Genomic DNA, 17924 nt, shown 5'->3' with positions numbered 1-17924 from the left:
TCCTCAGCCAGCCTTTTATGTTTTATCAAATCAGAGTTTATTGACTCCGAAATCATCTCTCTTCAAAGTTTCTTTTTATACATACCTGTTTCTGTGTTCTTCTAGAACTCCATGCTTATCTAGCATGGCTCTTATCACAATTTGAAAGTGTTTACTTATTTTGTGTGATTATATGTCTGCCTCCTCCATTGGCTGTTAGCTCTAGAAGGGCAAAAATAACTTGTTTGCTTGCCATTGTATTCCCCAGCACATTGCTGGCACATAGTTTGTGCTTAATAAATGTGCCCAATGAATGAAAGTGCTGTTTAACTTTTCCTTTCTTAAAATAGGATCTTGGGATCTTTTGCAGTAGTGCTGCTGCTGCTTTTTTGCAGGGGATGGAGGGAGCAGAGGTGGAGAGAATCTTAAGCAGACTCCATGCCCACAGTGGAGCCCACCGTGGGGCTTGATCTCATGATGATAAAATCATGACCTGAACCAAAATCAGGAGTTGGATGCTTAACTGACTGAGCCACCCAGGTGCCCCAGGAATGCTTCTTTTGAGAAAGATGAATGCTAGCATGGAAACTAGCTTTATTTCCAACTTGGGAGGCTTGGAAAACTGAGCACAATGAGTAAAGATACAGAATGAGTAAAGATACAGTGAGTAAAGCACAATGAGTAAAGATACAGAAGACAGAGGGTCAGGGACCGCTGGAAGACAGGCAGAAAGATCAGGAAGATGGACTTGTTCTTTAAAAAAAAAAAAAAGGAATCCTTATGCAGGTCAAGCTTGTTATATCTAGAATACTGGAGAACACTTCACAGCAATAAATTTGAGTGGTAAAGTGGTAGGTGTGTCTGATCTGAGATTCCATATTTCCTATGAAATGTATACAGTAAGAGATAGTTCTAAATACCTGGGGAAAAAGAGAGATTTCCAAGAGCTATCCCACTCTTCTACCTCCCATTATATTTTCCTTTGTCCTTATCTTTTCTGGTGACCCCCATCAGAACATCTTCCGATTTAAAACCTGGTCATCTTTCCTTATGTCCCCTGTTTACCCATTACTGCTGTTTCCTAGAAGTTGTATTTCTACCACTGAAATAGAAATTTAGACTCCTCCTGTCCCAGAGATGAACTGTCGTGGCCAGAAGTTGAGTAAGTTGGCTGCTCAGGGAGAAAAGACTCAAGAGGCAGGTTGTGCTGGGAGATCTAAGTACCAGTCCACAAATCAGCATCACCTACTTATGAAGTCAACACTGTGAGTGCTGCAGAAAGAGGAGTCATGGTTTCCAGCTACAAAGAAGTAACAATCTGTAAGGAAAGAGAAAACTAATATAGTCATTGGTTCTTTGGGTATGTGTTGGTATGCACCTACCATGTGGCAGGTGCTCTCCTTGGAGCTGGGATATAGCAATAGATGAAACAGAAGTTCTCATATCATGGAACTATATTCCAGTGACTCACAGAATAAGTCAGGTGGTCCGGAGTGCAGTGCAGACAAAGCAGGGTAACCAGATGGAGAGTGAAGGCATACTGTTTAAGTAAGATGGTCAGAACAGGACCATCTGCTCCCTCTAGTGATGTTTGAACAGAGACCTGTGTGAGGCTAGGGAGGTAAGGCCGGGACAGGAGCATTCCTGGTAGGGCCAGAGTGCAAAGGCTCCGAAATGAGAGTATATATCTGCAGTGAGAAGGGCAGTGGGGCTGGAGTAAGGGGTGAATCACTCCGGTAACTGGGTAGGAGGTCAGAGAGGGAATAGAGTTGTCTTCAGTGTATGTTGGGAACCTGTTGGAATGTTCACTGGAGGCATGATGTGGATACGATTTGGGTTATTGTGCGAAGAGGACTGTGGTTTGCAGTGCCATCTTGCAGGTGAGAGAGGTGGAGGCTTGGACCAGGGCGGTAATGGTGGTGGTGGTGAAGTCATGGGATTCTAGATTCATTTTGAAAGTAGAGTTGAGGGGCGCCTGGGTGGCTCAGTGGGTTAAGCCGCTGCCTTCGGCTCAGGTCATGATCCCAGGTCCTGGGTTCGAGCCCCACATCGGGCTTTCTGCTCAGCAGGGAGCCTGCTTCCTCCTCTCTCTCTGCCTGCCTCTCTGCCTACTTGTGATTTCTCTCTGTCAAATAAATAAATAAAATCTTAAAAAAAAAAAAAAAGAAAGTAGAGTTGACAGGATAAGTCAGATGTGGGGTGTGAGAGAAGAAAGTCAGAGATGACTCTTAAGGTCATCTATTAAAAGTTGCTTGCGGAGATGGGTCTAGGTCTGGAGTATACTGTGTGTCCAGAGGAGTCTCACTAGGAGTGGGGAGGCCTTAGGTCTGGAAGATGGTTAAAAGGAGCCTTAAAAAGTGGCATGAAGGGTGATTTTATAGGAAATAAAGCAATATGAGGGGTAGAGCATTTAAAACAGAGTTATGTTCTGACTCCAATCCTCAAAATATGCCTGGAGTCCATTCGTTGCAGAAAAAGTGGTGATTTATCCTGAACAAAGCTTGCATACTGATGACACATGGCCCTGGGAGGCATGATGCATTTGTAACAGCTTTTATGTTATGAAAATAGTTTATATGTTGAAGATATTCATTAATTACTGTTATTTTGTTCTTAATGCTTTCTTTGTTCAGTTGACTGTGATACAGAGAACCATCATATTAAATATTGCCACATCTTATGGTAATACAATTCTCTCTATATTCTTTCTCTGAAAGTTGATGAAATGAACTGATATTTTATGTGTATATTGCATAGGTATGCAGTGTTTTCATTTTTCTTTCTATGCTCCTGTAAATGGTATAGGATTTAATGATATTAGAATTCTACATGACAAAAGAAGGACATGCACCTGAGTGCCTGTTTGGTGCAGGGCATTGTAGAGGGGTCCCCAAGATGTGCTCCATATACTGAAGGGATTTATAATGTGGTAGGACACCAGAGATTCGGTGACACAGCTGTAGGACCTCAGTGCAGTACTTTGATTCTTGCCAAGAAATAGAATTCTTTTTTTTTTTTTTTAAGATTTTATTTATTTATTTGACAGACAGAGATCACAAGCAGGCAGAAAGGCAGGCAGGGAGAGGGAGGAGGAAGCAGGCTCCCCGCGGAGCAGAGAGCCCGATGCGGGATGCGGGGCTCGATCCCAGATCCCTGGGATCATGACCTGAACCGAAGGCAGAGGCTTTAACCCACTCGGCCACCCAGGTGCCCCAAGAAATAGAATTCTTATTTTACCAGTTAGTGAATGAACTTTCCTCACTTTGGTTTAAGGACCATGGAATAGGGTTAACATATCCACCAAAACACTGAGAAAGTCAAAAACAAAAAATACCTGTTTTTGAAAATTAGCATTGTGTAGTGCTTTACTCATTTAATCCTGTGAGCTAGGTATTATCTCAGTTTTAGGGAGGACTCAGTGCAGTGGTACCCCAGATGACAAAAAAATTTTGAATATATTTACTAAGTGTTCATCATCTGTTTAGAATAATAACATATTCTGAATGATCCTTTGATCTAAATCCCATTTCCTTCCCATTACATGTACTGTGTCCCCCCCACCTCTCCCCCTGCCGCGTTTTAGTCATAGTTGGAAACATCCTGTTTCTTAGTTAGGTTAAAGGAAGTAAGTTAGATCTCAACTGTTATTAATTCAGAAAGAGAAAACTTTGCACATTAGAAAACATTAGTTCGTTGTCCTTGGAAGTAATGGTAGAGATCATGGGCTTCTGATGAGGTGAAGGGCTGTTGCTGATATTTTATTTTTATAACAGTGCTTTCGTTTGCAGAGTTGGAAAGTTTCGAATTTTTTTATTAGGAAACATTTCGTATATTCAATATAGTACAAGACATATATAAATGTAAAGAATTATATAAAACAAACTATCCTATTAAATACTCTTCAGCTAACATATAGAAATTATCCATGCCAGGGCGCCTAGGTGGCTCAGTGGGTTAAAGCCTCTGCCTTTGGCTCCGGTCATGGGATCGAGCCCCACATTGGGCTCTCTGATCAGCAGAGAGTCTGCTTCCCCCCACTCTCTCTCTGCCTGCCTCTCTGCCTACTTGTGATCTCTGTCTGTCAAATAAATAAAATCTTCAAAAAAAAAAATTATGCATGCCTTCCGGGGCTTACACTACCCCCTCAAACAGGTAACAACAGTATTGAGTTGAGTTTTACATTGTTCTAAGGTGTTTTCTGTAAAATATCCTTCATATAAGAATTAAAACCTTTTAAATATTGTGGGTAAATTTCATCTTGTTTGACATAACTATTATGAAAGTAGCTCTTCAGAATTATATTTTGATTTACTTATTTATGTTAAAATAAAAAGTTTTGTCTACATGCAGGCAGTCACTTAGAAGGCAGCTTGGGTTCAAATCTGTACATTAGGAGACTTAGATTCAGAAGCTGCAAAGATCTGGAAGGAGGGAATCTTGAGGAAGGGGAAAAGGATTTCCTGTGGATCAAGAAAATTGCTTGCTGGTGTAGTGTTTCTGCTGCTTAGTCCTAGGGAAAAGGGAACAAAGAGGTGGCAACTGGAAACTATCTTAAGTTGTTCTTGGCAGAATTGGTACCAGAGTAGCTAAAAGATGGAGTAAAGTATGGCTTCAAGGTCTTATAACAGCAAATTTCCTAGAGGTTCGAGAGTGTTTATATTAACCATGTTTTTGAGCAGTGAAGACTACTTGAGGGGTCATGTCCAGCGTCTTGTCCTGGTCTCTGTCGCTGAGCTACTGAAGCCTGAATCTGGTGCACATAGTGTGACACTAAGTTTCATTTGCTTGGTAGAGTTTGTGGGTAGTCTTTCATCTTTTAGGAACTGTAATCCTCCTAGTTCTTAGTTTTCAATGGGTAAGGAGGTTGTTTTTTTTTTTTTTTTTTTTTTTAAGATTTCATCATATTTATTTGACAGAGATCACAAGTGGGCAGAGAGGCAGGCAGAGAGAGAGAGAAGGGGAAGCAGGCTCCCTGAGGAGCAGAGAGCCCGATGTGGGGCTCGATCCCAGGACCCTGGGATCATGACCTGAGTTGAAGGCAGAGGCTTTAACCCACTGAGCCACCCAGGTGCCCCTGGATAAGAAGGTTTTAAACAATGCCTATGATGTAATTTTAGGGGGTGGTCGTAGACATGTGCACACATGCACACATATGTATACATACGCATAAAATGCCTTACTGTGTTTGCCCTGGCAGTCGCTACATAGAGGCAAAGAGTAAGCCTGTAGATGGGTGCCTTGGCTATGAGTGGGGGCTCTGGAGCCGAGCCGGCGGAGTCCGCATCCTGGGTTGCCACTAGCTAGCTCTGTAGCCTTGCTGACGCTACTGAACCTCTTTGTGATGGTGTCTCTGTACAGTGACGGTAGTACAACCTCTGTCTGCCTTAGTGGCGGGAGGGCTGGTCCGCAGGACGTTCCCGGAGCTCAGGGCTTACTGTGCTTCTAGCGCTGCTTGAGGTTGGCCATTATGTAAATCTCGTCCCTGGTGCCTTTTGGTTCATTGCTTAGGTTGCCGTTTGTGTGTGGGGAGATGTTCTTTCTAGAACCATGTCTCCTCGTCACATGATTGTGTGCAGTGCGAGCCTGTTGACACTGTCAGCAGTTGAGGTTTGAGCAGAAGTGTGTGGCGCGGCCGTGGAGCCCGGCGGGAGGGAGAACTGAACGCCGTAGCGACTGTTGCTGTTTGTGTCCCGGGCGGCAGCTGCCCTGGACGGTTATTTTTTCATCGTGATCTCACTGATCGCCTGGGATGTGGCCGTGCCTTAGAGAAGTGGATTGGCTGAGACGTCTGGTCTTTGAAGAGATTTCATGACCCCGTGTCGTAAAGATTCTCTTCCATGTGCAGTTGGAGGCGCTGAGGCTTTCGTGTGTGAGGAAGGAAGGGAGACTAAGCCTCGGGTTCAGACGGTCCCTGAAGTATGGTGCGCCTGGGTTTGTCACACCTGAAATACTTTCAGTTGGGGCAGTAAGGCTTCTTGCTTTTCTGTCAAAAAGTAATTTTGCTGTCTAAGGGCACCTGGGTGGCTCAGGTCATGATCCCAGGGTCCTGGGATCGAGCCCAAGTCAGACTCCCTGCTCCCTTTCCCTTTGCTCCTCCTCCCTGCTTGTACTCATGGGTATGCTCTCTCATATAAATAAATAAATAAAATCCTTAAACCAATTTTGTTGCCTACAACATTCGGCAGATGATTTGTAGTCTGTGATTCCACTGTAGACATACACAGTACACGTGTGTGTGTGTGTGTGTGTGCATATAAAATGTTATTATCAAATGTGGATTTCAGAAATAAGACTGTCTTTCCAATGAATACTTAATTGTCAAATGCTTTTCCAAAGTAGATAATAAGATCTTTAAAAAGGATTTATTTCAGGTAGTTGTATCCAGTAATTTTCTTTTTTTTTTTTTTTTAAAGATTTTATTTTTATTTATTTGACAGAGAGATCACAAGCAGGCAGAGAGGCAGGCAGAGAGAGGAGGAAGCAGGCTCCCTGCTGAGCAGAGAGCCCGATGTGGGGCTCGATCCCAGGACCCTGAGATCATGACCTGAGCCGAAGGCAGTGGCTTAACCCACTGAGCCACCCAGGCGCCCCATATCCAGTAATTTTATAATTTTTATTTATTTATTTATTTTTAGAAGATTTTATTTATTTGTTTGACAGAGAGAGAGAGAGGGCACAAGCAGGAGGAGTGGCAGGCAGAGGGAGAAGGAGAAGCAGGGGGAGCCCCATGTGGGACTCAGTCTCAGGACCCTGGGATCATGACCGGAACTGAAGGCAGTTGCTTAACCAACTAAACCACTTAGGGGCCCCTGATTTTTATTTCTAATGTATTGAAATATTTATGCAAATAATTATGTGGCCCAATTCTGAATTTTGGGTTCTTATTTACCATGGTTCAGCCAAAAAATATTTACTGAGCACCTTCTATGTACCAGGCTGTGTTCTGAATCCTGGTGGCACCCAGTGGATGTTGATGGTCTGATTCTTCTAAATTTTATGTACAGATCCTGCCTATTAAAAATGTGATTATTTTTGTTTTTCGATTGCCTTCTTCAGATTCAGTGGTATGAGTTTACTGATTTGGATGTTTTGAACTTAAAACAACATCATGTTAAACTAAATAACATGTAACTGAGTGACTTACAAAACCAAATCATTTTCATTTTCTAGGTATTATTAACCCAAAGAACCCAAAGGAAGCTCCAAAGTCCTTTAGTTTCGACTACTCCTACTGGTCTCACACCTCGGTGAGTATACTTACGGTGCAGTGTAATAATAGAGCAGTGCTGGTTGTGAACAGTTTTGAAAGAGCTTGAAGGTCCAGAAAGAGTATAGAGATGACTAACACCTAGGAAAATGGAGAGAGTGGGGCCCTTTGCAGTACTCTTCTTATTAGTAAAGGACCCAAATCTTGCTGGCTTCTAGGGATTTTTTGTGAACTACAGCTTGCATTTGTTTCTCTTCATTACATTTTTTTTTTTCTGTTTTGTGCTGGAGTAGGAGAGGTTTTAAACTACTGACAGAACCTGATGACCAACAGAAAGACCTGTGAAAGGGGTTGGACATTTGTCACTAAAAGCTAGGTTTATTGAGAAATAGCCATACTACCTAGAGTGAGTGCTGGGAAGTATTTTTGTATGTGGACTTGACCTTTGAACTTTTAGTACCATTTTCCATTTAAGAAAATTTTCTTGTACCTTTCTGTGGATGGAAGAGTGATACTTTTAAGGTTGTGGAAAGTGACATGTAATTAATTGAGATAATTTCATGCAGATATTTTTATGTATGGCTGAGCTGGATGACTGTGTTTGTGTGTATGTGTGTGAAATAAGAGAAGAATAAGCTATGTGTAGAAAGGATTTAAAAATTTTATATTTTAATAGGTGACTGTTGAGATTCCAAACATTTAAATTTATTATAGCAGTAATCAAATAAGCCTAGGAAAGAATACGAATAAAATGCCATTTATTTCTCCTTTTAATCTCTATAGCCTGAAGATCCCTGTTTTGCATCTCAAAACCGTGTGTACAATGACATTGGAAAGGAAATGCTCTTACATGCCTTTGAGGGATATAATGTCTGTATTTTTGCCTATGGGCAGACTGGTGCTGGGAAATCTTATACAATGATGGGTAAACAAGAAGAAAGCCAGGCTGGCATCATTCCACAGGTAAAAAACCAAAAAACAACAAAAGACCTCTGTTTAATATTACTTTTAGTTTTCAGTTGCTTTAACAATATATATTTTTCTCTTATTTAGCAAACATTTATACAGGGACTATCATATGCAAGGGACAAAAAAAAATCACTTTTTCCTTTCTTCAAAGGATCTAGTAGTCTAATGGAAAACACCGACATGTATACATGTCTGTCTTTAAATGTGGGAAGTTGGCATTTTGTAAAAGTTGTGCTGCATACCCCTGTCTGGGTATTTTATCTTTTGAACAGTGCTACCAGCTTCTTTAAAAAATGGTAGCGTGTGTCAGGCTTTGTTCTGAATCCTGGGACACCTGATCGGTGTTGTTGATCAGATTGTTTCCCAAATCCCATAATATAGATCACCTTTTAAGCATATGATTATTTTTTAGTTTTTTAATTGCCTTATGAGAGATATTTTCCTTTTATCTTATTAATTTAATATTATCACAGTGAGCTTGAATAGTCTGAGAATTCTTAAGAGCAGTGTCTTTTGACCTTTTATGTTTGGAATGGAGAGGAGTTGTGACATAGAAACTTAGGAATTTAGAAGGAACTTCTCTCATTAATGACAGAAGTGTGGTTTGCTTTTATTGATGATATTTGGAATTAATTTTAAAGTTGTTGTTCTTTTTTTTTTTTTTTTTTTTACTATAGGCCTAGTGTAACCTCTGTATTCTGAGAATAAGATACATAAGAGAGCAACAGCTACTTTTTCTAATGGATTATTGGACTATAATTTTAAATTCAGCTGTATAATTGAAATGCTTAACTATCAGTAAAGACTAAGAATTTTTCAGAAAAAACTGAACATACTAACGTATTTTCTTCTGTTAAAAATATATGTCAATATTAAAACATCTATTAGGAATTGTCCTTTGTATATAGGAGTAGAAAAATTATAATAATAATTAGAGAAAATACTGTGTAGCACTCATGATGTGCGAACACTGGTCCAAGTGTTTCAGAGATACTCACTCAGCTCATCCTCCTAGTTTGACCCTAAGAAGTAGATGCAGTTGTTACCTTTATTTATTTATTTTTTTTAAGATTTTATTTATTTATTTGACAGAGATCACAAGCAGGCAGAGAGGCAGGTAGAGAGAGAGGAGGAAGCAGGTTCCCTGCTGAGCAGAGAGCCCGATGTGGGGCTCGATCCCAGGACCCTGAGATCATGACCTGAGCCGAAGGCAGCGGCCTAACCCACTGAGCCACCCAGGCGCCCCTGTTACCTTTATTTTATTTCCCTCATTTTAAAGACGAGGAAACTGAAGCATAGGAAGGTCATATCACTTGCCCAAGGGAGTGGTAGAGCTAGAATCCCAATGCAGGCACGGTAGTTCTGGAGGCCTTACTTCTACTACTATGTATACTTCTTTAGCAATGAAATAATTTTTTGTAGATTATAGCAAATTATACTAAACAGTCTGTTTACTCCATCATCGCACTTAGTTTCTCCATCCTTCTCCTTTAATCTTTTTTTAAAAAAGATTTTATTCATTTATTTTGACAGAGAGAAACAGTGAGAGAGGGAACATAAGCAGGGGGAGTGGGAGAGGGAGAAGCATATTTCCTGCTGAACAGGGAGCCCGATGCAGGGCTCAATCCCAGGACCCTGGGATCATGACCCGAGCTGAAGGCACTTAATGACTGAGCCACCCAGGTGCCCCTAATCTGTTTTTATATAATTACATATATATCTCTTGTAGAATTTTGAAATATTTAATTTTAATGCAAAAGCATTAATTTTTAAAAACAAGCTTATCATTTAGAAACTTCCATTTATAATAAATTTTTAAATTCTGTTTAGACTTCTAGAGAATCACCAACATAGAGTTCATTTTCCAAATCTGTACTGATTGCCTAAACATTAAATGTGTAGCAGATGAAAATTTAATAGAATTTATTAAGTATTCCCATTAAAATATCACATTTTGAATAAATTCAAAGGATGGGGAGAGTGAAATATTGTGATTTTCCTGATCTAGAAAAGTTAATGTTTTCTGTTGGAAATGTCACTGTGAGGTAGGATAGCCTCTTATAAAGGGCTTGGAATCTTAAGACAAAGGTAAAGGGGAAAATTTTATACAGACAGAATTATTCTTTTATTTATTTATTTGAAGTAATCTTCACACCAAGCGTAGGGCTTGAACTCACAACCCTGGGATCAAGAGTTGCATGTTCCACTGACTGAGCCAGCCAGGCACCTCTGTACTATCAAAATTAATTCTTAAATACCTTCATTTACTCCCTTGAAATAGTATGCATTCTCTCTTTATACATACGTATGTATGATTTGTAATGTGTATGGTAACTGACAATATAAAATAAAATTTATATAGCATAATAAAATGTGTTCAAAGTGTAGGGTTTTTGGTTTTGTTTTCGTCAGAGAGAAAGAAAGCATATGTGAACAGAAGCAGAGGGAGTGGCAGGCGGAGGGAGAAGCAGACTCCCCCTAAGCAAGGACCCAATGTGGGACTTGATCCCAGGCCTCTGGGATCATGACCTGAGCTGAAGGCAGATGCTTAACTGACTGAGCCACGCAGTCGTCCCCAAAATGTAGTTTAATAGTAGTTTGACTGCTACATAATAGTAGTAGATTCACTGTTACTCTAGGATAGTGTGAAGAATTGGATTCTACATAAATTTAATGTGCTAGGGACCTAACACAGGAAGAGACAGAACTTTTCCCCTAAATGTGGCTTGCTTTCTAAGGAAACATTTCTGAGATGCTGTCATCAAGGGAGAATAAAAATTCACAACTGTCCTTTTATTTCATTCAATGCATTCTCCTTTGATGTTGTTACCATTAATATTTTGAGAAAGAGAAAAGGGATCTCGCGAATTCATTTAGCACTCGTGGGTATCTTTATACTTCTCTCATTTATGCTGTTCACACCTCTCTCCTTCTGCCTCTGTAGTTATGTGAAGAACTATTTGAGAAAATCAATGACAACTGTAATGAAGAAATGTCTTATTCTGTAGAGGTGAGTACAACCGTGGGTTAAATAAAGCCACAGGTCTCTGGTCTCCATTGCCTCCATTCCAGTGGGCCCAAGTGATGACTGTGGATCATTTAACCACTCTCCCAGTTTTGTATTCTTAGGCTACTTCTGAGTTTTGGTCATCATGAATAATGTTGCAATTAAATCCTTGTTCATAAGTCAGAAGCTTGTTCATAAGCTTTATTTTTAGTTATTTCCTTTACGTATCCGGTTGTCAAACAATACATGTGAATTGCCAAATAGCTTTTTAGAAGGTAACACTGTACCAATTTCCAGTCCCATCAGGAGGGTGTAAGTACCCATTGTTTCATTGCCAACTTGTAGTATTTTTGTTTTTGTAAATTATACATATGCCTATTTACATTTTGAGATTGCAGTGTTTATCTTAATCATTTGTGTGAATTCTTTCCCCCTTTCATATTTATTAATAGTGATTTGTGACAGGCATTGGTGTTTGTTTGTTTTTGAAGATTTTATTTATTTATTTGATAGAGACAGTGAGAAAGGGAACACAAGCAGGGGAAGTGGGAGAGGGAAAAACAGGCTTCTCGCCTAGCAGGGAGCCCGATGCGGGCCTTGATTCCAGGACCTCGGGATCATGACCTGAGCCGAAGGCAGAGGCTTAACGACTGAGCCACCTAGGCGCCCCCCAGACATTAGTTTTTAAATTCTGTATAATCAGATCTCCCCTTCCCCCTTTTTAATTGCCTACAATCTTAGTTATTCTTCACCCAGTGTATACTCCAGCTCTTTGAAGAAGAGGTCTGTAGAATTACATTGTATACGTACATTCATTTATTTGATTAACATTTCTGCTCATTGATATGTGCTCTTTGAAGCTGTTTCACTTACCTCCTGCTTTGCTACTCAGTTCTGTAGTAACTGAAATTAAGTGTTCTGTTAACATGAGCCTGTTGTTCTGAGACATGAAGCTGTTTTTAAGCAAACTTTTTTTTAATGTATGTGCTGTGATTTTCTATAGGACTTACACAATTCCAAGTTGACCCACATAGCTGGTCAACTTTTCTTTACCTATAAAGTGTTGCATAAATCTATAAATTTTAGAGAATTCTGCCTTGTGACTATCATACACCAAAATGGGAATGTGCTGCTCTAAAAATATTTTTGTTAAAATTAATTCTCTAAATAACTTGTCTCATCCTATATTCTTTTTGACAACTAAATGTATAACAAATGAAAATTCAGTAGATTTTATTCTTATTAAAATATCACATATTTTAAATAAATTCAAAGGATAGACAGAGTGATAGAATGTGACAATTTTTTGAGCTTGTAGATAATAAAAGAAGATGCCATGTTCTTTCATATTGGAGTTCACAGCTTGCTTGGAGTGCGGTGTAGTTGATACTGTACTTCCTTACGTTGGGACCTCTATCCTCTCTCCTGCTTCTCTCCTTTATTTTCTCCAGCCACACTGGCTTTTTGGCCGTTTCTGGAACAATAGGAACTTTTCCTACCCCAGGGCCTTTACATTTACTTTTTTTTCTGCCTGAAATTTTCTTCCTTTGTATATCTTCTTGTCTAAGTATTTCAGCTCCTTCAAGTCATTTGCCCAAGGCTTACCCTCTCAACGAAACTTACTTTGACCACCTTATTTAACCCTGCAGCTGGCCCTCCAGCCCAGCACTCCTGGTCTCTCTCATCCTGTTCTCCCTCCCCCTCCACCCCACTCCAGTTCTCTTCATGTTCTAACCTACTTTAGAATTCTATTTATTTATGTATTTGTCACTTATTTTTATTTAGAATCATAAACTCACTGGGGCAGAGATTTTTGTCTCTTTTATTTACTGATTTGTGCCAAGTGCCTAGAAAATGCCTGGAAGATGCTGCTGTTCAGTGAATTGAATTTGCCACGTGGGGGCTGTAGTGGCTGGCTTGGAAGTAAAGGAACTAGTGCTGGCTTTAGGTGGGTTTGCGTGTTAGAGAATAAGTAGCAGAGCACAGCAGCCCTACCTAGGTTACTTGGGTCCTCATACTCCCATACCTGGGTGAAAAGGGACAACAAATCATTCAAAAAGATGTAGTATCTTTCTGGGACTCCAGAGTGTATGTCCAAGTTTAAGTACTACACAGGAATGTTAAAGTGCCATTTCACTTTATAGGAAGACCTGCTTTAAGAAGGTGTACTTGTTGTCCTATTGTTTTAATCTCGTAGGGCATCAGTTACTCAAGGGTTCTCCATATTTTAAAAAACTGATTCTAATATTTTATTTTTTTAAGATTTTATCTATTTATTTGACAGAGAGATCACAAGCAGGCAGAGAGGCAGACAGAGAGAGAGGAGGAAGCAGGCTCCCTGCTGAGCAGAGAGCCCGATGCGGGGCTCGATCCCAGGACTCTGAGACCATGACCTGAGCCGAAGGCAGTGGCTTAACCCACTGAGCCACCCAGGCGCCCTAAAAAACTGATTCTAAAATGCAGTATAGATATACAGTCAGTGGGACGCCTGAGTGGCTCAGTCTTTAAGCCTCTGCCTTTGACTCAGGTCATGATCCCAGGGTCCTGGGATGGAGTCCCGCATCAGGCTCCCGGCTCTGTGGGAAGCCTGCTTCTCCCTCTCCCACTCCCCCGCTTGTATTTCCTCTCTTGCTCTGTCTGTCTTTGTCAAATAAATAAATAAAATCTTTTTTTTAAAGATTTTATTTATTTATTTGACAAAGATCACAAGTAGGCAGAGAGGCAGGCAGAGAGAGGGAGGGGGAAGCAGGCTCCCTGCTGAGCAGAGAGCACGATGTGGGGCTCCATCCCAGGACCCTGAGACCATGACCTGAGCCTAAGGCAGAGGCTTAACCCACTGAGCCACCCAGGTGCCCCAATAAATAAAGTCTTTTTTTAAAAATAAAAATGAAAAGTATACAGTCAGACCTGAGACTGAGTGAAAGAAAAAAGCAATAGAAACGGCGGTTCTGTTGTTTCAGACACTTGGAAATGTGTCTATAGAAATGTGAAGTATACAAGTGCCAAATTCTGTCATGTGCTTGAATAGCTCAGGATACACAAGAGAAGAGCATAATGAGTCTTCCTGTGGTGAATTCCCCACTCCAGAGCCTTATTTGCCTACAAGTTTGATCTTACAGATAAATCAGGACCAGAAGCAACCTTCAAAGCCAGACTCTTGAGTGAAGCTCATTTGACTTATGAAACCACTACTTTTATTTGTTACTTTCCCTTTTATTTGTCATTCTTCCCTAGACCAGAACATTAAACATTAGCAAGCCTGGTATATTATCTTATCTTCCTGTGGACAGACTTATGTTGGAACCCTGCTGGTTTTTTAGTGAGCATGGAGTTAGAGAGGGAGGAGTTTCCTAGATGAGTGAGGTGTTGGCTTGCTTCAGGTAAAGAAAGGATAGTCTAAGACCTTCATCTCCACCATAGGAATGGTCCTGCTGGTGGGATGAGAGTTCCAGCAATGTACTAGCTGAGGCTTCCTCTCTCCTCACCAGTCGTGGACAGGTCTTGCCATGCCGTCAGACTCCATGCTGACCAGTCCTCACTCCTTGTGGTAGATACATGGTTTGTGTGTGGTTAGGGTTACCATACTGGGGTTGCTGGTCTCTTTTTTGTCTTCCCTGCTCTGGAACATTGGTAGTATTTCTTCGTGTTAACACTAATAGAATTTTTATTTCCAAGCTTTTAGAGTAACCTCACTGTAACCCTCAATTATTGACAACAGCATACATTTTTAGAAGTGTATTAGTAACTGGTAAGTTGCTACTAAAAATGGTATTTTTTCTGACTTAGGTAGTGGCTGCTGACTGCCGAGGTAGCCTTCTTAGCTCCTTTTCTTTCCTGAGTCCGTCAGAAGGCTGGTTTTAGGGCGCCTGGGTGGCTCAGTGGGTTAAGCCGCTGCCTTCGGCTCAGGTCATGATCTCAGGGTCCTGGGATCGAGGCCCGCATCGGGCTCTCTGCTCAGCAGGGAGCCTGCTTCCCTCTCTCTCTTTCTCTGCCTGCCTCTCCATCTGCTTGTGATCTCTCTCTGTCAAATAAATAAATAAAATCTTTAAAAAAAAAAAAAAGAAGGCTGGTTTTAAGCTAGACAGTGATGTCTGTGCGACTGTTAATAGAATGAAATGGACTAGACCTATGGCATTTCTCTTTGTAAAGATTGATCTCTCGCTGTAGAGCTGGTTTTTTTTTTTAAAGATTTTATTTATTTATTTGACAGACAGAGATCTCAAGTAGGCAGAGAGGCAGGCAGAGAGAGAGGGGGAAGTAGGCTCCCTGCTGAGCAGAGAGCCCGATGTGGGGCTCGATCCCAGGATCCTAGGATCACGACCTGAGCCGAAGGCAGAGGCTTTAACCCACTGAGCCACCCAGGTGCCCCTGTAGAGCTGTTTTTTACAAGTAATCTCTGTGCCTGGTGTGGGTCTTGAACTCACAACCCCAAGATCAAGAGTTGTGTGCTCCACTGGCTGAGCAGTCAGGCACCCCTAATTGTAGAGTTGGGTTTTTTGTTTTGTTTTGTTTTTAATATTTTATTTTTTGACAGAGACAGAGTACACAGCAGGGGAGCTACAGAGGGAGAGGGAGAAGTAGGCTCCCCACTGAGCAGGGAGCCTGATGCGGAATTCGATCCCAATACACTGGGATCATGACCTGAGCTGAAGGCAGATTCTTAACTAACTGAGCCACCCATGCGCCCCAACTGTAGAGCTTTGAATAAAAGTATAAAAAGAATTTTTAATATATAGGATTTCTTTCTCCAAGTCCTCCAGTTCACTTAATAATTTATTCTTAGGTAAGCTACATGGAAATTTACTGTGAAAGAGTACGAGACCTGCTGAATCCAAAAAACAAGGGTCATTTGCGTGTGCGCGAACACCCACTTCTTGGCCCTTATGTGGAGGATCTGTCTAAGCTGGCAGTCACTTCCTACACAGACATTGCTGACCTCATGGATGCTGGGAACAAAGCCAGGTATGGCAGAAATAGACTAATGACTGAAGGCTTTGGCACCTTTTCAGGTCCTTTGTTCCCAGTTAAGGATTTGAGACCACCTTTATACTTATGAAAGTTGCTTTAATTGTAGATCCTCTGATCCCTTGGCTGTGCTCGGGTAAAAAGAAAGGGCTTCAGCATATTCAGCATCTTCTCATCAAAATAATGCAGTGCTGAAACATGGCAGAACGTTGGTTAAGTTAAAATATCAGGTTTTGATTAGGTTGTGGTAAATTGTTGGATAATCATATGCCTGTGGAATTAATTGTGGAATAAAGAGTACAAATTAAATGCCCCGGTGGTTTCTAAAGGGACAATTGAGGTATAAAAAATGATTCTGATGGGAGACCTTTGGATTTGGGGATAACTTGATAAGCTTACAAATAAGGTGTATTGAGAACAGTTTGTGCAAGTGACAGTCTCATGATCTATGAATAAAGCTGTTGTTTCTGATTGTTATAGTTATGCTATCCATTTTAACTTTCATCTAAGAATTCCATTGTCACATGTCACCTTTATGTTTATTTAGGACGGTGGCGGCTACCAACATGAATGAAACAAGTAGCCGTTCCCATGCTGTGTTTACCATTGTTTTCACCCAGAAGAAACATGATACTGAGACCAACCTTTCCACTGAGAAGGTAGGACAATGTCAGTGTCCGGGCTTGAGTTGTATGGAATGGGGATTTTCAGAAGTCCCTCTGGCTACTCTCTGCAGCTTATGGAGCGGAGAAAGTTACCCTTTTTTCTTAAGAGAATATTTTGTATCTTTTGCTTGTCATTTTTATTCCCATCCAAAAGCAATTTTGAGTGAAATTTTTTGGGTTTTTGAGTGAAATTGCAAGATAGAAAATAGGGTTAAGAGAAAACAGAGACTTTGGGTCTCAGAAACTACTCTGTTCAAAAGAATTAAGCAGTTCTGTGGGGAGAAAATCTTTCCTTTTTTATTTCTTGACTAGAATCTCTTAATTACTTGTTTGGTATGTAGATTTTTGTTTGTTTATTTGTTTTGAGCCCTGATAATGTTATTGGGGGGTTAAATATTTAAGCAACAATTAAGCAGACAAGGTGTGTTTTTCCTTGGAAAGCAAAGGACTGCACAGCGCCTGTGATGCTCTTTGAATACCTTGCTTGTTCCTGTCTCCTTTTCTACAGTAGTTAAATGTAGTAGACTTTGGAGTTAAACTGCTTTCTTTAGATCGTGCCTCTGCCACTTTACGGCACTGTTACCTTGGGCAAGTTACTTACCTCTTTGTGCCTCAGTTTTCCCAACCTCATGGGATTGTTAAGATGATTAAATATTGATACAGGTTAGTGCATGTAACAGTGCCTGACTCAGAGTAACCATTCAGTAAATGTGAATTTACTGTGTAATAAATTTATGTTGAATTCTTCTCTGCCTATGTATCTAAGTAGCATGCCACTGGATTTTTAAACCCGAAGTTAGATTTATTATACTGGTAGTGATGAAAGATCCTTTGCCTTACAAACTGAGTAATTTGTGATACTGACGTCACTAAAAACTAGGATCACCTTTTACTTGGTGACTTGTTTTTAGCTGAAAATTATTTTATTTTTAAAAAATTTTTTACTTAAATTCAATTTAGTTAACATATACCATGTTATTAGTTTCAGATGTAGAATTTAGTGATTCCTAAGTTATGTAGAACACCCAGTGCTCATTCCATCAAGGGCCCTCCTTCGTGCCCGTCCTCCAGGTACCCATTCCCACACCCACCTCCCCTCCAGCAGCCCTGTTTGTTTCCTAGAGTTAAGTCT

General features: G+C 40.6%; 1 protein-coding gene across 13 annotated transcripts in view; it reads left to right on the top strand.

The window, feature by feature from the left end:
* The window catches only part of KIF1B (kinesin family member 1B), a 147329-nt gene that overhangs the window by 34674 nt on the left and 94731 nt on the right, over positions 1 to 17924 (top strand). For all 13 annotated transcript variants that reach the window (XM_047723792.1, XM_047723790.1, XM_047723794.1 and 10 more), the window contains exons 3-7: positions 7150 to 7226; positions 7970 to 8149; positions 11100 to 11165; positions 15946 to 16124; positions 16675 to 16786. In XM_047723792.1, the coding sequence (XP_047579748.1) occupies positions 7150 to 7226; positions 7970 to 8149; positions 11100 to 11165; positions 15946 to 16124; positions 16675 to 16786 (614 nt within the window). The remainder of the gene's footprint in view (positions 1 to 7149; positions 7227 to 7969; positions 8150 to 11099; positions 11166 to 15945; positions 16125 to 16674; positions 16787 to 17924) is intronic.

This window comes from Lutra lutra, chromosome 4, assembly GCF_902655055.1.
Source record: "Lutra lutra chromosome 4, mLutLut1.2, whole genome shotgun sequence".
Taxonomy (NCBI): Eukaryota; Metazoa; Chordata; class Mammalia; order Carnivora; family Mustelidae; genus Lutra; species Lutra lutra.
Note: the sequence above shows the minus strand (reverse complement) of the source record. Positions and strands in the feature narration are given on the sequence as shown.